A 20,667-nucleotide genomic window follows, 5' to 3' on the forward strand; every position below is an offset into this window, starting at 1 on the left:
AATCATCAAGGTCACAAAAACTCACCTGCTTACCTTTCTTAATACAATTTTAAGAGCCCCTCATTCATTTCACTCACTTCCATCCAACTGCCAGCACTTCTCTCCCCAGTATGCCCTGCATGCTTGCACAGCTGATCTGGTCTTTGGCACAGTGGTTTTTGATACTAGTTAAGAGATGAAACAGAGAAGATAGAGGACAGATAGAGGTAGTGGCAAAGCAGTATGCGGCCAAAGGGACCAGCCACAGACAGGAGAGAAACTTGGTGACAGCTCAACCTTCTTGCTAACAACAGCCTCCTGCAGCCAGTGCCCAGCGAATGCTCTGCCCTCCTGGGCTGTGTGCTTTAACTGGGATGAAAATACCGCTCCAGGAAGACCAAAATGATAACCATTTCTGCAAACCTCAGCACTGACTGTGCGTACAGGGCAAGACAAACTGCTCTGCCTCAGACCCACGTGTGACCCACACGTGCCAGGGACCAGGCTGCTGTTTTCCTCCATCCAGCGGCAATATGCCTAGGCCATGGGGTACCGGGACGCTGCTCTGCAGCAGAGAGCCCACAGGGTCTGCAGGGTCCATGAAGTCTTTCCACTGGGCCAGCCCCCTGGCCCACATGTGCTGTGGGATAAATGGAGTAACCTTCACATAGTGCTCACTGCGACAGTAGCCTTTAGGCAACTGGCAGCTTAAAGAAAGAAAAAAAGAAAAAAGAAAAAAAAACAACTGGCAGCTTAAAGAAAGAAAAAAAGAAAAAAGAAAAAAAAGGGGAAAAAACAAGAAAAAATGACACTGCAAAAAGGGGGGGGGGGAGACCCCACTAACACCAGCACTTGCACAGCCTCCCACCCGTTCGCTCCGGCCACTGCCTGCCCCCATTTCCAACGAGGTGCACGAGCACCAGACCGAAACCAGACCGGACTCTGGCCACAGCACGTTAAAGCCCCACAGGSGACGCCCGGCCTCGCGCCCAGGCGAGCGGCACGGCGGCGAGGTGCGCATGCGCGGCCGGGGAAGCCGTTGGAGGGGGCGAGTCCGTGCCGAGCGCCAGCTCGCGAGGGGAGGAGGAAGGGGGCAACGGCGGTTGCTCGGGGAAACGGCCGCTGCCGCTGGCCGAGGCGGAGGGGCGCACGGAGACGCGGCTGCGCAACGCCGAGGGAGAGACCGGCGCGAGGCACGTGAGCGCGCCCCCGCCAATAGGCGCGCGGCGAGGACGCTCGCGAGGCTTCGTTCTCTATGGCAACCGTCACCCCGTAATCGACCGTTAGCTCCTGCCGCCCCAGCTGTCCCCTCAGCACCGGCGAGGGGCCGCCATGGTGAGCAGTGGAGCTGCCCCCGGACCGGCAGTTCCTCCGGGCGGAGGGTGGCGTCTCTCCCTTCGCTGCCCTTGCTCCACACAGCGGGCCTCTTCAGCCAGGGGCGCAGGGTATCGGCTCTGGCGGCCGCCGTCTCGGGTGGAAACGGGCTCCTCACGCCGGCGGGGGACGGAGCCGCGCTGAGCAGCGCCCCAGTCCTGAGGAGGCCGTCTCTGTCTGTCGCCCCAGGGGCTGGGGCAGGGAGGGCAGCTCGGCTAAGCCCTGTGAGGGAGGTGCGGCCCTTTGTCGTGCAGAGGCCGCTCGGAGGAGTTGTTGCTGCTCGCGGTTCTGGGCAGCTTGCTCACCCCTTTTGGGCTCTGCAGAGACTGGTGCTGTTTGGTGTTTTTGCAGGATGCGATGTCGCAGTTGCTTGATTGGAGATCAGCATAGCTGACCTAGAGATCACGAATGGGTTGGCTTGACTTTATTTATTTATTTGATTTAATTTGCCTTTGTAGCCATTTTCTGGCTTCTGAGGTTTCAGCACTGGTGTTAACGTATTTTTTTTTCTGACTGTAATGAATAGAAATTTTTCATCTAAAGAAAACCAAGCAACAACAGAACATAAATTGGGTTTCTCAGGTGATGTSATTTGCAAGTACTGGGACTTTGAGGGAGGTACCAGATTTGCAGGTGCATCATGAGAGTTAGTTTTATTAACGGCTGTTGCTCTTTCCTAGACTGCCTTTAATTTCCAAGCAGTCTGGATTTGTGCTCACATTTTCAGTACTATTCATCGAGGTAGTGCAGTATTGCATTTGTACTAGAGCTACACTAAGCAGTTGTATTGATAAGGATTAAGCAATCAGATTACTTGTTTTGACTGAGTTACTGTCTTGCTGCCTTCAGCATCGTCAGTGCTAGCTCAGTACATTGGAGTCAATAAAATAGACTTCACCTTTGGTTGCACCAGCTTTGTGCCCATTCCTGCATTGCGAAGATCCTACCTCTTTGTGACTGGTGCTATCTGCACTAGCAAGATTTAATCTAACATAATTTACCATGCAATACTCCTTCATCTGAAATGGAGACATACATGGAAGTGCTAATTAGCTAGATCTGAAAACAATTCTTTCTTAATTTGCCATAAAAATCTTTGTTTCTGGGCAATAGGCTGCTAAGAAATGAATTTGGATTATCAGGTAAGATTACCTGGGAAGTAAGTCTCAAGATTTTACATATAGACTAAGAGAGAAACATAACTTACTTGCCTGTATATTTCTTTTAGTGCATCTTTAAAAGATAAATACATAGTTCAGCGGAGTTATACACATGTACATATAATACAAAGAAAACTTTATCCAAGAGCTTCCCCTCCCATACAGTCATTCTGATTCTGATTCTTTATAGCTTTTTCTCTTACCCCTGATTGTGTCTGCTCCTGATTTTTGTCTGACCTTTCTGAGGGYGTTGGTTATCTGAGGTTTTATTTTGAAGTCCTGGTACTTTTAAAGGGGTTATAYTTAGGTGAGGTATGCAGGGGTTACACATGTGAAAATATGTTTGTTTTCTAACATACTAGTAAACTCAATAACCCGTTATAAAAGCAAGCATGAAAATAGTTGGAGGGGAAGTCTTTGCAATACTAATATTGCTTTTCACTTATTTCAGTGAATCTTTATGCTTATCTCCTTGTCCACAGGCAGAGCTAGGCCTTAATGAGCATCACCAGAATGAAGTGATCAACTATATGCGCTTTGCTCGTTCYAAGCGTGGCCTACGTCTAAAAACCGTGGATTCTTGCTTCCAGGACCTTAAGGACAGCAGGTGCCATGAAGAGGGTAGCATATTAAGCTAAAAATTGTAGGGAGGAAGAACTGAGCAAATTATGTTAGTGACAGTTGTAGGTTTAGTGCTTGATGGGGTGACTTTCTTCAGACAGTTTATGTATTCTTACTGAGGAAGAAAGACACAATAATTTTTCTAGATGTTACTTGTCAAGCCCTTTAAAAACTAAGTTGTTTAAATCATTAGGAATTAGCATAGAAATAGACAGCATGACATTGATTTACGTCTTACTTATTATGTCTAAATTTGATACAAGACTCTAAATGGAAATTATATTTCTGTTTGTATTGTTTCCAAGATAAAATGTAAATGGATTAACAAAATTACTTGTGGCTTTGTCACCTAATAACTACTGATAGCAAACGGTTTTAGGAGGACATTGTTATTTGTAAGTGATACTTGGTGTAGTGAGGTCTCTTAAAACAATGCAGAATTGTTATCTTTATCATATATGACTCATGTTGACTTTTCTGTTTAGACTTGTTGAGGAGACCTTCACAGTTGACGAGGTGACAGACATGCTGGATGGACTGCAGACTGTTGTACACAGTGAGGTGGAATCAGAACTCATAAATACAGCTTACACCAATGTTTTACTTCTACGCCAGCTCTTTTCACAGGCTGAAAAATGGTACCTTAAGTTACAGACAGACATCTCTGAGTTGGAGAATCGGTAACATATATTGGACTATAGAGAACCTTTTTCAATAATAAGAAAGCTTCAGAATGTTGATTACTTATATTCTTAACCTTCTAAAGTTATTCTTTTCCTATTGTGTTGATAGATTAGTTTCAAATCTTCTGTCTATAAAGTAGTGAGATACTTTCAAATTTGTCATGGAAAAATGTTTTATTTTTTAGTAGTATTTATAACTTGAATTAATCAGTTCAGAGCAAGTGATAGGATTTGATTAATAACCTTTTATTATATAAGTAGCGTATATTTAAATCAAAGACTCTAAATCTTACAATTTCAATATATATACCATACTACTGCATGACGTTGTCCATTGTATTTGCATGGAGTTTCCTCCTGTACTTCTAACAAGAATTTTATATGCAATAAGGAGCATAGCATGAGCCTGGTAGATGTGTTTCATGACACAGCTCGTTCAGTAAATGAATGTCTCCCTTTATTTTTCTCTTCAAGAGAATTGTTGGAACAGGTTGCTGAGTTTGAGAAGTCGGAATTTACATCTTCAAACAAGAAGGTAGAGTTTTATATTTAAAATATCATAATTAAATACCATATGGAGTCAGGAGTGATATTTAAAATAATTATGTAGTACTGTCTCTTTGTGTTTTAAGAGGAAAAAAGTATTTGTTCAGGGTAACCTTTAAAGATCTTCAAAAAGTAGAAGTTTACAATTCAGCACCAAGGCCCACACTGAACTGCCGTGGCTGTTTCTAGACTGGGGATTCTGCACACTCTAGACATACCTTTTAAGCCTGATCCCAAAGTCAGCCAGATCGGGGATGTATTGGAGCATCTGCTTCTGGGTTCCTTTACCTTTGAAACTGTGGTAAAACAGGCACAGACACATAGCCAGGCTTTGTCCCAGCATGAAGCTGAGAAGATCCCACAATACGGATATAGCTCTAGCTTATCCTGTATGATTAACATTTATGTTACAAAACAAATAAGATTCCATGTATATTTAATTAATATAGCTAATATATGAGTACTTAAAAATTAAATTATCTTGAACTATGTACTTTTTTATTTTTTTTTAAACTTACAATCACTTATTTTTTCTTTCCTCTGACTCTTTTATCTTCTGGTAGTTGCAGCATCAGTGGTCTTTTATTAATTTTTTTTTTTATTTGTATGCAGTACTTCCATTTAATCTTTAGCTGAAAGTGATGTATATAATGCAGCTGTATATAATTTAAAGGCCAAGCTACCACTAAAATTGAAATCAGAATAAAAGATCATTCGTTTGCTTTCCAAAAAAAAAGCAGAATTGACTGCCAATAGTTATTTTACAGCATAAAAGAATACATTTCTTTTTCTGAGCAATTTGTATCATTCTTTTTTTTTTTTTTTCTTTTAACCTTTCATCACTTTAGCCCAGTGCGGATCTCATTAAGCCGAAACTGGCTCCATTAAATGAAGGTGGGTCAGAGCTGCTAAACAAGGTAAGAATTTGTCTTTTGATGCAGCTGTAGTTGATGACTATTTTCCATATTCAGCTGAACTGGAAAACTGTACAGTAATACTTGTATCTTTCTCTATTCAGCAGTCAGTGTAATATACAACATAATATAAAGTAAAATGCTACTAAATTAATAAATGTTCTAAAGTATCTTTTATTTATTGCTTGATTATGGCTTGATTATGGCTTCTAGCAGTTATTACAATATTAAACTTCCTTTTGCAAAGATATTTTGACTTCTGTAATTTTTTACYTTTCCATTTAATGATTAAGTTAGTGGAAACTAGTATTTAGCTATGTTCTGTGAGATTGGACTTCCTACAGGGAAATGAATTAAAATATGTAACTGACTGAAATGATTAGAGTATCAGTGATTTTTCTGTTTTACTGGAAGTCAGTCTTATTAAATTCCATCTTTTGGGGGGTTTTGTAGCTTAAATTTCTCCTAAAGAAACAAAAACTTAAGAATGAACTTGAATTTTGGTAATTTTGGAAGTGCCTGATTTMCTACTTGTTAAAGATGTTCACAGCTGTAAAACATGCTCTAATACTTAATGTTAGCAATAATTTTTATTATGGATTGAACTTATTTGGCTATTTTAAAATGTTACACATCTTACAATACATTCATAAAGCATGAGGAATCAAGAAGTTATTCAACTAAGAATTACATTTTTGGTCTTCCAGGCTGTATTGCCCAAGTGGCATGTTAAGAGCAGTGTCTCAGTCATAACTGTTGTTACCTTTTAAGATAACTAAAACATTTATATTCTATTTTGCTTACAGCTCAGTATATTTCTTAAAAGTAAATTCAAAATCTGTTTCACAACAGTTTTAGTTAAATATGTGCATCTGATATTTGTTGGTCTCAAAAATAATTCAAAATCTAAATGGTAAATTTRCTATGACTGATAAAACACGGTTATTTTCTGTGACATAAAACATTGTAAGTGGTGGCCTGATATTTCTTTTTTAAGTAGGGACTGTGAATAAATTATTATCCAGCTGTTGATTGAAAATAGAAGTGATAAACAGCAATGAGATTTGTATCTCTAACATGCAGTTTTGTTATCATGAACCGTTATACTGCAAGATGATAAACTTACTGACCTTGATTCAGTAAAATAAGTGTTAAATTTAAGTGAGAGGTCTTATAGATTACAGTATAACTGCTTATATGTATTTAAGGAGACTTAAATTCCTTGCTCTTTGAGGCAGAAGATGCAATAATTTTGATGCTAGATTTGCGAAGAAATCAGTATTTCTTATCAGCACAGCCATCTCTACAGGCATTTACAAGGATTCCTGCTTTCTTGAACTATTAGGCTTACTTTCTTACTTGAAATATCTGGAAAACTGAAAATAGCACAAGAGTATTTATGGGAAAACTATTTCTTGTTTATTTACCCAAAGGAAATTGCTAGACTTCAAGAAGAAAATGAAAAACTGAAGACCAGACTCAAGACAATAGAAACACAGGTAAATTGACTGTGAGCTTGGCTACTTAGTTATTTAAATAATAAAACTATTCAGATAAGAATACCATTGTTATTATAGCCATGTTTTCAATGAAAATACGCTCATGAGTTGTGGGTTTTTTTCTTTTTTTTTTCTTTTTTTTCAGGCTACAACTGCACTAGATGAAAAGGTCAAACTAGAGAAGTCACTGAAAGATTTACAGATGATCCAGGGAGATCAAAAGGTAAATGTAATTGTCAGGAGTTTTCCCCCAGTAATTATCACTTCTGTGCCATAGTCTGTATAGTATGTTTCTTTCCTGGCAGATGTAAAGGTTCAGCTTAGTATGTCATGTTCCTGCCGACATTGTCATGTTCCTGCTGGTCCGTTAGTCAGCAGATAGTATGTTAGTTTATTTTATGACTTACTTTGTGTCTTATAGACCATGATAAGATACTATCAGAATGTATTATTCCAGAGTTCATGTTTTCAAGGGCAATATTTATTTTATATTAACAAACGTAAGTTTATGTTTCTTTCTTCCTCTTTGCTAATCAAACAGTATCTAATCTGTTTTTTATTGCAATAATAAAATGCTTATTTTTTTTCCAGCATTTATCACATTTGCTTGATAAAGTCTTGCACAAGTCAGACTTGCTTCTTCTTGATTCAAATTTTAAAAACCTAAATGCATACACATATGTCCCGATCATATATTCCCAAACATCAGTTGTTTGCCACAAACATTAACAAGCATGAGTCAGATGACAAATGTTTAATTTTAAATAATTCTACACATATCAGTGTACTTTCAAAAATGGTTCACCAGGTTATTTTTACTACATAAAGTCCTTAATCTTTTCTGTAAATGTTGGATTCAAACACAATTAGTTGTTGCTACAGAAAAAAAGCATTAAAAGCTAGTGCTGTGGTAGAGTGACATAGGCAAATCTGTTCACGTCACTTTGGTATTGTTTTTTTAGCCTRTACCTTCATTTTGTTAAATTTTCTCAAGTTTGTCCATATATGATGTTTTTTGTTTTAAATTTAAAATATTTTTGTTCAAATTTTTAGCAAAATTTGAACACTTAAATCCCATTGTTTTAAGAAATGGACTACTTTAATTCCAGCAGTATTCACAAATTTGAAGCAAGCGTTAAGATTCACTATTTCCACTTYGATTTTCATGTTTTAATCACAATTTCTTTTTATTTTGCTTTCTGACTGGGGGTTGATGGTATGTACTTAGCTTTCTTTTCTGATTTTGTCTAGTAACTTTCAAAATCTGTATTAAATACAGTATTATTTAGAAAGGAATTTATCGGTTATGGCAAATACCTTCTTTAATAATTTAAGGTTTAACAAAATAGATAAAGGTTTAATATTCATCGAATCATAGAATCAGTAAGGTTGGAAGGGACCTCTGGAGATCATCTAGTCCAACCTCCCTGCTCAGCATGTTAGACAGGGTTGCATCCAGGTGGGCCTTGAAGATCTCCAGAGAAGGAGACACCACAACCTCTCTGGGCAACCTGTGCCAGTGCTCCGTCACTCTCACAGTGAAGACATTCCTCCTCATATTCAGGTGGAACTTCCTGTGGTTCAGTTTTTGCCCATTGCTTCTTGTCCTKTCACATGAGACAACTGAAAAGAGTTTAGCCCCATCCCTTTGACACCCTCCCTTCAGGTACTTGTACACATTGATRAGATCCCCCCTCAGTCTTCTCTTCCCCAGGCTGAAGAGGCCCAGCTCTCGCAGCCATTCCTCAGAGGGCAGATGCTCCAGCCCTCTGATCATCTTTGTAGCCCTACGCTGGACTCTCTCCAGTAGCTCCATGTCTCTCTTGTGCTGGGGAGCCCAGAACTGGACACAGTCCTTGAGATGAGGCCTCACCAGAGCTGAGGAGAGGGGCAGGATCACCTCTCTCCACCTGCTGGCAACAGTCTTCCCATTTAAAGAGTTTTATTAAATCCTGGATTGTAGTGTTAGTAGTTTGAAAAAAATGGAACCAAATCTTGTCCTTTTATGGTTAAACGTGAATTGGCCTGATTAGCAGGGCTGCTGACTATTTGCAGCTTTCATGTTCTAATTTATTCTCTGTAATCTATCACCTTCCTCACCTACTCTTACTTTATTTATGTATGGGCATATATATGTATTCAAAACCAGCTAGTAGATATTGTATTGAAATATACCACTTAATCACTAAGTATATTAATTGCTTGGATAACATTCTACATTTCTTTTAGATTTACTCCACATTTTTGTAAGATAGATGTTGATAAAAATCATATGAACCCAGCTGCACATTAAGCAGTAGTTTTCAAACTTCTGAGGCAAACAAATGGCTGCTAAATCACAACAATTTTTAAATGAACAACTCTTATCTCAGCAATTTCTAGTTATTTTTCTTCATAGCATAAACATGGTTCCACAGAACAAATGTGGACCACAATTTGTGGGGAACTGCTCTGATAGATCACTTTAACTTGGAGATTTAGAATTATAATGTAGTTAACTTTTACAATGTCACAGTTCAGAATAGACAGTGATTTTTTTTCTGATCTAAAACAAGTAATACTCTGTCGTGATTTTCAGCAGCGCAGCTTTGGACTAGTTATCAAAATTCAAAATTAAGCTTTTCTTCTATGCAGGTACTATTATCAATTGTATTCCTACACTCATCACCTCCCACACAAAAAATAAAGCAAAGTTTCCTTAGTTTTAGGTGTTTGTTCTTTTTAAGGTGCTGGTAGTTCAGCCTTATCCTGGGTCATTATACTTTTGAGAGTTGGATTTTTTTTTTTTTTTTTTTTTGCGGAAAACCATAAGAGAGTTACATGAATATAATTCTATGCAGCCCAGGCCTGATGGCAAGAAGAGTTCAGGTTGTTTCCTCTCATAGTTATGGAAGTTGCCTCACAAGCAGCTGTGTAGATGGTTTTTTGTCTCATCAGAAAACAGTACAACGTCAGAGCATGACTGATAATATCAACTTAACACTGTCATCCTTTCCCACAATATATTACACTAATGACTTTTAAAATGGTTGTGATAATGGCTTTAAAAGTGTAACATAGATATTATGATCTTAAACTGTAATTTACTATTTACATATGCTGAATAACTTATTGTGTTATGCTTCATTATGTTTCACCTAATTACTATAAAGAAGTGAAGAACAAGAACCTGGTATCTCAACTTGCCAGAAAAAATGCTCCAGACATTTTTGAAATGCATTTTAAAACAGTTTTTAAAGCTAGAAGTGTATTTTTTCCAGTATTCTGTAGTGTGTGGGAATAGTGCAGGCATAACTCATAAAAATTAATGTGTACCCATTTTGTATGGACTTTTGCATTTGATATTTTAAATATTTCTTCTTTTGGAGGCTAATGTAAACCAGGATATAACTGAACTGGAAAATAAAGTGGCAGCTTTGAAATGTCAGTTTGAGAAGACCTTGAATGACTCTACTGCAAATCAAAAATCTTTGGAAGAGAACTTGGTGACAACAAAACATGACTTGCTTAAGGTTCAAGATCAACTATCCACAGCTGAAAAGGTCAGCTTTTTGTAATGTAGAGATGGGCTCCTTGCTCACTTTATAACTGATTAAGAATTTAACAAGCATGCACCAGAGTGCAAGGACCACAAGTTTACTAGGGTCACATTGGTGCCAGAATATTTTTATGTCAGTGGAAAAACATGGTTGTATGTAAAATAGCAAATACACAGCTCACTGCATGAATATAACTATATGAATGCTTAAATATTGCCCATTCATATGCGTATAATTACAAGAATGCAAACTGTATTCCCTGTCTTCAGAAGATTTTTAGCCTGACTTCTTCAAAAAATAAAGCGTGTCTTTCTGTCTTTCTCTCCTGGTAATAACATTTTAATCTATTAGCTGACTTCAGCTAAATTTGAATAGGGAATAGTTAGAGACACCAGTGTTCTAAGCAGGAAAAAAGTCATTTTTAAAAAGCATATTACCCAGGTTTTAATACATAAGTAAATAATATTTTGATATTATTGCTGTGTAGGAATTAGAGAAGAAATTTCAGCAAACAGCTGCCTATCGCAACATGAAAGAGATCCTTATGAAGAAGAATGAACAGATAAAGGATCTACGTAAAAAGCTTTCTAAGTAAGTGATGTTGTTCTACTCCATCAGCTGTTCTGACTGTCCAAATAAGATGCACGATTTACTCCTGTTTTGTTTGTATGTGAAAGTATCTAAAACAGATTATAAAATTTCCTTAGAAAAAACGTCACTAAGATGTTTTGTGACTTTTGATAGGCCAGTCCTTTTAATGGATGCTAGGTGAGTAAGGCTGTGTGCAACAGCAGCTATTGCCTAGCAGATAATGAGAGTATGTAGTATCCTGAAAGGAAACACCGTATCCRTGGTGTGGTAGTTAAGACTTCAAAAGAGTAAGAAGTACCCAGTAGGTAACCCTAAGCAGGGTTAGGCCTGTACTGAGTAATAAAGATACACCCTGGCCGTTGCATTAGGTAGAAGATTGTCGTTCTGTAAACRGCGAGTGATCTCTGGCAACGCTGATTCCTTAGACCTATGCCATCGAAGGGTGGGGGTGGAAATGCAAACTGCTGTTTAAACTTTTCTGACAGTATTTTGGGATCTGTGRGGGGGCTCCTGTTCATTTGTTCATTCTACTGTTTTGTAAACTGGCCAGTTGTAAAAGGAGAAAATAGTCTAAAAATTATACATATTTGTCTGTGCCCTAAGCCATATAGTGAATGTTGACACGAACATACCACAAACGGCAGTAATTCATTACTTGGGTTTTATATTTTCTTTAGAAACAAGCTGTCTTTTAGGTATTTTCTACTGTGTTTTGATTATCTCTTTTTATCCTCAGATATGAGCCAGAGGACTAAAATACAAAGAATGTCCGATTTGTCAGAAGCTGCCATAGAGAGAAAATGTAGACTTGGTGTTATTTTTCTAATATTTTTGTTTTGACTGGTTTACTTCCTGCTTTTAGTGCTTAAAATAACTTTTTATTAATACTGATAAGATGTTGAAACTTSTACCTTACTTTCTTCTAAACTTGTCATGAATATTAGTTTCTGTAGTAATGTCTTTAATTGTTAACTTTGCACATTCCCTGAGAAATAGCAAATAACAATTTATTGAAGAACTGATACAACTCTTTACAGAGAATGTCTATTTTTACTAAGAAAAGAGAAAAAGATAAAATAAGCATTAKTTTTTTCTTAGATGTCTCTGAGGTGAAAACTCCAGTTATTTCATTCACATAGCCATGATGTGTTGTTATCGCTGAGAATTACATCAGTGGAAGAAAAGAGCAGRAGGAAAAACACACTAATTCTGTAGTATTATTATTCACTTAAGTTGTCCAACCTCTCAGCAAAATTTGATCAGTAACATTTTGCTAGAGGCTGTTCTTGAGATAAGGAGGTAAAGATACAGTACAAGGGAAATATCTGGCCCTCTTAAATAAAGACATTAATTGCAGTTATGCTATTGCTCTGGAATTTATTTGAAACAAATTTGAACACTGGAATTCTGATTCTTCCCAATATTTTTAACGTTAAGATGACAATCTGAGAAAGCCTAAGTAAGTTGCTAATGAAGCAGCTTTCTCAGGAGATAAGTTATTTTAGATGTTTTCACCACCATTCTTATTGCAGCCTCACTGAAAAGAGGTTTTTTTCCTCACATCTTGTRCTTGAAATCCTCTGCCGTGGATTCATCTGGCAGCCTATTTATAGTGCTTTTTACTTGTTCATTTTTCCCYTGTTGATATGTATGTTGCATATTACTTCAAATAAAACCATTATGTTTTAAAAAAWTTCATCTTTAAAGAGATGTTTCTTTATAGGTGCATTTTATATAGCTGTTTTTCTTATTCCTGTAGGAAATAGTGGCAGATCAATAAAGGATATTGCTAGAAATACAAACATGTGAATTATAAACTCATGCCAATGACCACACCATATCAACCAGCTGTAAACAAGCAGCCCAGTGATTGGGCTGGGAAAAGACTTGTGTATGTGCTGAGGACTATGGAAACTGGCATCTACAACAGAAGTGGTCTGTGGTGGTGTTGCTRCTTGGGAACGCTTTTGCTCACTTGCTCTCAAAAGGGCGTAGCCATTAAAATTGTCATATTTTCTAAAGTCTTTGGTTGTGCTTTTTCCCCCATTAATTAAACAGGATTGGGTTGGATAAAGCCCTATGTCTGTAGTAATTTATTGCTGTCGCATGATAGTAGGGCTTTGTGGGATTATGTGCCCCACATGTGGCATTAAGTTAAATTTGTGAAAAAGAGTTGTTTTTGTTTTTTGTCTCTTTTGCAGTCAGTRAAATGTTAAGTTCTGAACACATGTACCAAAAAGGTTTCTGGCCTGTGTTTTGTCAGAGTCATTATGTTGATGTTATTGGGACTGCTTGTCTAGGTGAATGTTGCAAGTGTTTTTTGTTGTAATGAAACTCACTTTAAGAAAACCAGTTACAATAGTTAAAACATCAGGTGAACAGTTTTAAAAGAAGTAGAGAATCTCGTGATTTCTGCTATTTTTCTYTTTTATGACAAATCCTTGGCTGCTGACTTAGCTAGAATATTGAATCCCTGATAGGGGATCATCRTCTGCTTAGACAGCATTTCCACAAGGAAGTGCACTTTGAACTTCAGTATATGCGTAGGTCTCAATAAAATAAGTTGGTCATAGAAAGTGTGGTTACAGACTTTATTATCTCATCAGATGTGTAAGGCAAGTCTTATAGAGAGCTCTAAAGTGTAAAACTGAAACACTGACTGCCTATTTTGCAGGTAGCTARTGTGGAGAATAAGAGGCTAGTGTGATGCTCTCATTGGTTTGTATTGCTGAATGGGTACAGTRAATGTGTTTTGATGGAGCTTTTGATAGAAATACATCATCTCTTTGCCTCTCAAAAGAGACCTGTGGTGTTATACGAGAGCAATTCTCCTTTTATTGAAATAGGTACGATGTTTTGGAKATGGAGATTCTCCTGATGATGTGTGATGTTTTTAAAAACTGCACTTCTCTCTCTGAATTCTAATACAGTATCTACTAGCCTTTGATCACTGGAAGTTTGTTACACTGCTCAAATAAGCACCATCCATTTCTCCACTTCWCTAYGAGGGTGACAGAGCACTGGCACAGGTTGCCCAGAGAGGTTGTGGAGTCTCCTTCTCTGGAGACATTCAAGGCCCGCCTGGATGCAACCCTGTCTAACATGCTCTAGGTGACCCTGCTTGAGCAGGGAGGTTGGACTAGATGATCTCCAGAGGTCCCTTCCAACCTTACTGATTCTATGATTCGATGATTTCTTCCACTTGAGCTGTTAACTCCCTCGTTATGCTTGAAGGGAACAGAATTTCTCTATAACTGGCTGATCTGCAGGAATCAAATCTCTTTCAAGCTGTGTTTTCTTTTTACTTGCAAAGTGAAGCATATTTTCCTGCAGGAATGAAATCTAGGCAGCTCAGCTTCACTAGTATTGATTGTGACAGCCAAAAAAGCACCCCTTCGCTRTAACAATTGGGTTCGGCAGTTTGTCATTAATAGATAAGCCAGCAGTACTGCTACCTTCTTTATGAGACAATACATTCTCTAATGCTCTTTGACTGTTCAGTCTCTTTTTCTCTTATGAATAATAGCCTTTTTCTTTAAATGTCATAAAATGAATACCCAGTCTGTAACACTTAGACTGCAAGTGATCCTCTCTGATTTGGTAGACCTGTGTAAAGACAGCTGGAATTTGGGCATCTCCTATATACCTTGCCTTCTGGGAATATGCAGTCATACATCACGCACTTACATTCTGATCCAACCAAAAAGTTGTTGAGATTCCTCCGTTCATCTCTTTGCAGCTTCATTGAGGACAACTGTTGGTTTGTGTGAGACCAAATGCTGTCAAACACAGACAAAGTATTCTTACTGCCCCAGGAAACCACGTGAATCATCTTGTGGTGCCAGGTGGCTGAATTGATAAAGCTCAAAGTTCAGGCTGCTCTAGGAAGACAGGCCATTTAAAACTTACTAAGAACAAGTTTAATATGATTTGAAGGTAAGTTTGTGTGCGAGCAGGTAAGAATTACTGCTATGAATATTTTTAACTGGCTTTGAGTAGAGAATGTGCCCRCAAGGATCAACCTATGATTGTTAATTTTAACAATAGCGCAGTGAAAGCACTGGCCTGCAATTCCTGCCCTGTTGTGGGCACCTACACAATTCTCCCTAAAGGCCCTTTGATCTGCTCTCCTCCTCAAATATTCCAGGAAAAAAATCTACTTTTCAAGTCTTATTATGTCCACACAGATGTATCTTGAAACATTCGGCAGCATTTTGGATAATATCTGAGATCCACTGTCCTGCGAATGAAGGTGGGTAGATGTCTGTCTTAGCAGTCTTAGTATCTTAATAGATTGATATCTATTGGTATCAAGATGATATCCCTTTTTTTGTAGGAACCAGTTAATAGTATCTCAACRTATTTGTTACATGTAGACAATGGTTGGTGTTGAGTAGGCTGGTGCAATCTTTAACCAGGTGGAGACAGCTGCTAGGTGGATGGGAAAGAAGGCAGAGTAGCCTTGAGACTGCTTCTTTAGCTCATAAACAGGAGGTTATGGCAGGCAGCACGCGCAGGGCGTTAGTTCTCTGTTTAGCCCCATTTCAATCTACCACTAGCCCTGAAAGGAGAGCTCAGGGCTGACAGCTGCTGGTGAGCAAGAGAGCTGCCCAGGGACCTCCCCAAACTGCTGAGAGAGAAAGCCCGAACTGGCATCCATCAGCCAGCAGAGGAACTGACTGAACAGGCCGAGTATCCTTTCACTTTTAGTTAAGTGCCACGTTGAGGTTCTTGCATTTTACACAGGCTGGTTCTGTGGTCTGGGTGAAATGGGTGTGATTCCCTGAGCTGTATTGGTGCACCTCTGTGGAAGCAGTACCCTAAAAACCACTGCAGCCCAAAGATGGCTAGAGCTCTAGTGCTTAAGAAAGGCAAGGCAAATGAAAAGAGAGAAAAAGGCTCTTTCCAGGCATGTTTTCTTAGGGATAAGGCCTCCCTAAGGATGCCTTATATTATTACTTAATAACTGGAGATTGAGGTAGTGCAGAACAGTTTAAGGGTCGTTAAGGGGCTGAATATAAGAGTTCAGAGTACAGCCCTCAAGGGCATCATCRACAGTTTGGAACTGAGCAGCACGTGGCAGCAATGAGCTAGAAGGAATAAATGTGTTCCTGTAATAAYGGCTAATAACTGCTTAAAGGAGAAACTGTGATTTCCAACTACACATGGAGCAATCACCCTACAGCTGCCATGGCTCATGGGTTGTCTAAGGTCTGGAAATCYATCTGGATTCTCTCTGTCTCCTAAAGTAAGGAAATATGGAGCTTAAAGCAGTGACTGTGRACAGTAAATCCAGACAGAAAAACGCCACAGCACCTACTATCATATCAGGGGAGCTGCTACCTTGGGTGTATATCTGCTTTCCTTGACAGCTCCACTAAACATTTGTAGGGACTTTAAAGACACTTCCATCACTTCCCTTTGGCAATTCAACATGCCAACATTTATGTCGGGAAGGCAGTGCCTCCAGGAATGGCAGTTGCTGAACACTAGAGCTGGCTCCTGCCAACACTTTGTCTCTCCCGCGTGCCAGGCTCATCAAGGAGAGCGTACCACAAGAGCTCTTTCTAGAAGTAGGGAGCATAGCCCTAAATATTGGTAGCTTAATAAAGTCCAGGGTACCTAGCAGATAATCTAGGAGTTGTCTAGACCAGTCATCCTCCACTGCTGCCTACTGCTTCTTACTCTCTTTTTTCCATCTCTTCCAGGGACCAAGCTCTTAAGCTTCTCTCCCACACTCYGGATGTAGCCGCCAACTTGTTGCTAGGACCTCAGACTCTCTGATGTGTTTTAAGTAGCTGGGAGATGTGCTGGCATCTTACTGTCCAGGTGTCAGGAGACGAGCAGAATTTTCAGTTGGTACCGTCACCCAAGTTTTACTTCAGTGAGAAATGGGATTCCCTGCTTCCCCTAGCCTAGCAAACCTGGCTAGGTTTGCGTAGAGCAGTCCTYGTCCTGTCCTGTCATTCCCTGGCCTGCCATGGAAAAGATGAACCTCTAGTCTTTCCCACTGCTAGAGTTCGGTAGGTAAAGAGGGGGAGATTTTCTTCTTAATCCCCCTTTAAAATGACCAGCATAATGATGAAAGTCCTTGTGCCTGGAGACTTATCTTTGTCCCTTCACGTGAAGCCCAAGTCTTCACCCGATCTGAAAGAAGTAAAACTCTTAAAGAAGATGATACAAATCTTCAATTGCATCAGGAGCAGCACAGCTGAAGTGTGCAGGGGGCGAGGGGAGGGGGAAGTCTTCCAGCAGGGATCACTGAGTGTTAGATGTTTAAATACCCTTAAGTGAATTTAGAGCCCATCTCTGAAGGTGGATGACACCCAGATGACAGGCGCTGTGCTAAGCACCTGTGTGCATGACTGCCTTTAAAAATGGACAGCAATTTATGATACAGGTTGTTTGTAAGGCTGACATATATACAAGAGAGAGAGATTCTTTCCACTGCATCTGAACTTCCTGCTCTAGCCTGACCTGCTCCAAGCTCACCACACCTCCTTGCCTACACAGTCTCCCCCAGTTCATTAGTAAACTAGTTCGAAATGTAGTGGGAAGGAGGTATAGAGGCAAGGAAATGTTTAACTTGATTACGTTCATCAGTAGGAGTAATCTATTCACACAGAAGCATGACCATTATCCCAACGGCTAGCTATTTTTAAGGCTCTCCTGTCTGTGACTTTTTAAATGCTATAAGCTACTTACTTATAACCATCATTTTTAATAAATCCCACAGGCAGTGATGGATATTTAACTTAATAATTTGCAAAAGTTTTCACGATGTGGGACAGCTAACAATATTGGTAGCTTCTCGATATGTATGTCCTTCAGGTTAATAGCATATGGCCTTAAACTTGGCATTGGATTTTTCCTTCCAGCAGAATTCAGGGTTCTCCAAGTGATGTATTTTCAAGGGTAGCCGGCATGTTGCAGTTCTGCTGGCAAAATGGGAATGGACGTGAGCTCCCTCAAAGCTGTACTATAGGGAGGTCTCGCTACCTGTGACGTTATTGAATGCCTACCTCCATTTCCAGCAGCACCAAAACGCTGCCTTGGAGACTGATCTCACATATACGAGATGCATAAAGCTCTAGCGTCACCTTTTCCAGCATGCAAAGCAGGGACTACCTCTGTCCCGCTTTGTGACCTTACTGCTATGCACGGCTGGTCAGCAAGTCACAGGTGCAGGCAGCTGTCTACACCCGCATGGTGGGATGGGCCGTTGCGTGGAGACGTGGGCCGTTGCGTGGAGAGCTTCTCAAGGAAGTTTATCCAGGAGTTGTTCTGCTAGTCTCAGCAGCGCTGCCCAACATATTCAGCAGTTCGGGCTTGTTTCTAAAGACCCTCTGGTGGTGGTGGGATCTCGCTCACGCATGCAGCTGGACATTCATCCCAGCCCTTCCCCGTGTCTGATGGGATGTTGGATGCTGGAGCAGCACATGCAGTGCTGGCAGGGAGCAAACTGCTGGTGCTGGAGGTGTGAGGCTGACAGCAGCTGAGCAAGCCTCTCTCCCAGAAAGGATGTGAAAGGTGYCCACTCCTGCTCTAAGAGGAGCCATAGTTAGACAGAGGAAGGAAGCTGAGTCCTTGGACTCATTAAGTCCCTTTCTGTTGCTACAGACGCTGCTGGTGGCCTCCTTCCCTGAGAGACCTGTCTGAAGTGGTTGATGTCAAAATGTGCCTTGGCAAGGGCCCAAGCACACCGGGTTCGCAGCCAGCTTTGACATCTCAGTGTGCCTTCAGACAGCCCAAAGGCCCTCTAGGCCCTTCTGCCCCCACACTGGGCTGCAGACAGCTTCCTGGTGGTCTTGGTATAGATTTGGTCTCTGAAACTTAAAAATACTTCAAAACAGCAACCCCTCAGACAGCTCGTCTGCAGAGCTGGGGCTGAGCACGAAGGTAAGTAAGTGGACACGACTATTTGCAGCAAGGTGGGTCAGCCCTCGCTGAGCTCTGCGTGCATCTCGCACACATACACACTGCGTGGAGGGCTAAGGCTTCGGTCTCGCAYGCCTGGTGTTCCCAAAGGCTCAAACCCATGTGTTGGACTCAAGGCTGAAGCARGCTGGGGATGTATATGGGCGACAGGGGCTGTTTTAAGGCCATTTGTGGAACGGGGGAGCATGGCTGTCACACAGCGTGTGTGTCAGGATGCCGGAGGACCGGCTTAGGGCAAGGGATGTTCAAAATACGTGTCAGCTCTGACAACCAGTAACCCATTCCTAATGGTGGGGAAACCTCTTCTTTCTGTTACCAAGGCCGAGCTGRTGCCTCATTCACAGAAATGCAAGTCCTAGAGGAGAGTGCCCTGTGGCGAAGGAATTTCTAATTTCCAAAACCTGTCGCCCCGGTGCTATCATCTCCTTCCAGCGTCAAGTCAGCGTGTGAGCAGARGAAAAGCCCCAGGTTCACATCCTTCCCAGAAATGCCAGTCAAAACCCAAGCAGCTATTCACCCACAGCACCAACTTTTACAGTCCTGTGCGTGCTCTCCTATAATCTATTTACCAGCATTCCTACTTCAGTATGTGCCTGTTAATAAGATTAGTAATTAAAAAGCTTGATAGGAATTGGCAAGCACACCTCCTCCTTTCCCTGCCCCGCGGGCCGGGTCGCTGCGGCGTCCGAGGCCGGGCTGGCAGCGGGGCCGGGCTGGCAGAGCACCTGCGCGAGGGGAGGCAGGGAGGCTCTGCTGAAGTCCCGGCGCCCCAGCGCGACATGGAGAAACCCCGGCCGCTCTGGGACAATCCCTTGCAGTTCGTTTTCGCTTGCATTTCTTACGCCGTGGGGCTGGGAAACGTATGGAGGTTTCCGTACTTATGTCAGATGTACGGCGGAGGTAAGTGAGGTTTCTCGCGTCTCTCCAGGGAGGAGCGGTGCAAGCTTTCAACCCCGAAGCGCGTTGTCCGTGATAGCGCCGGGGTCCGGGGCAGAGCGGGAGCTCGGACGCRGGTCTGCTTGTGGCGGGAGGAAAAAAAGTCCTTTATACTGTGCCGGCAAGAGGCATAAAATACACCCAGCTCTAGCGATAAATCTCTCGTCCCTTATGCCGCTGTTTTGTTCTGCGGACTCGAGTACATATTCAGGAGAAGGGGAGATGTTTACGCTGATTTAATGGAAAGATCAGCCGTGGCCGTGYGAGCTGCTGCCGTGAATTTATGTATGATGTATGTCTTTTTTTTTTACACAAAACCTCCTCTTGGGAGGTGGCACCACGGCTGCAGATCTGCCTTGGAGCTGGCTGAAACTCCTTAATCAGCTGGAGGGCCACAGCTAAAGCTCACAGGGAGCTTTGGATTGGGGATTAAATTGGTTTGGGCTCCAAATGTGCTCGTTGAAAGTCTACTTCTCRCCCAAACTAGGGAAAGGTGTATGGTTTCCACCGCACAGCTGCCATGGCTGGTCTTCCTTAGACAGCAACAGTCGGTTAATTAGAAGGAAAAAAAAAAAAAAAATCTCTTCTAGCACCCAGCTAACGAGCATCTTTTAAAGCGCCCCTGCAAAGCGCTCCGCAGAGCCCGCTCCGCTTCGCCCTGCTGCTTACGCCGCCTCCGCGGGCCCGAGGCTGGACCAAGCGCGGCCATCAGCCGCTGCCTCAGTTCCCTCCGGCCGGCTCGCGCCTTCGCCGCTTTCCGGGGGCAGGTGCACCCCGGGGTGGGGGGGGCGAGCACGGCTCGCTTGGCCACGGACGCCAGCTGGTAGTTTGGTTTCAGACCGAGCCGGGAGCGGGGTGGGGAAACCCAGGGAATACAGCGGCTGCTG

At 41.4% G+C, this 20,667-nt stretch overlaps 2 protein-coding genes across 2 annotated transcripts in view; both read left to right on the top strand.

Moving 5' to 3' along the window:
* The first annotated feature begins 1,137 nt into the window (after nt 1-1,137).
* On the top strand, nt 1,138-12,599 carry LZTFL1 (leucine zipper transcription factor like 1). Its single transcript, XM_085311881.1, has 10 exons — nt 1,138-1,314; nt 2,996-3,120; nt 3,620-3,814; nt 4,292-4,352; nt 5,212-5,280; nt 6,711-6,776; nt 6,922-6,999; nt 10,145-10,318; nt 10,803-10,906; nt 11,643-12,599. The coding sequence occupies exons 1-10, from the start codon at nt 1,312-1,314 to the stop codon at nt 11,659-11,661; spliced, it is 894 nt and encodes a 297-aa protein (XP_085168007.1). The 5' UTR covers nt 1,138-1,311; the 3' UTR covers nt 11,662-12,599.
* A 7,024-nt stretch (nt 12,600-19,623) lies between these two features.
* The window catches only part of SLC6A20 (solute carrier family 6 member 20), a 5,806-nt gene continuing 4,762 nt past the window's right edge, over nt 19,624-20,667 (top strand). The window contains exon 1 of the mRNA XM_085311762.1: nt 19,624-19,744. Within this exon, the coding sequence (XP_085167888.1) occupies nt 19,624-19,744 (121 nt within the window). The remainder of the gene's footprint in view (nt 19,745-20,667) is intronic.

Source organism: Rhea americana, unplaced genomic scaffold (assembly GCF_003343005.1).
Source record: "Rhea americana isolate MKP2758 unplaced genomic scaffold, rheAme1 scaffold_35, whole genome shotgun sequence".
In the NCBI taxonomy this organism is placed as follows: Eukaryota; Metazoa; Chordata; class Aves; order Rheiformes; family Rheidae; genus Rhea; species Rhea americana.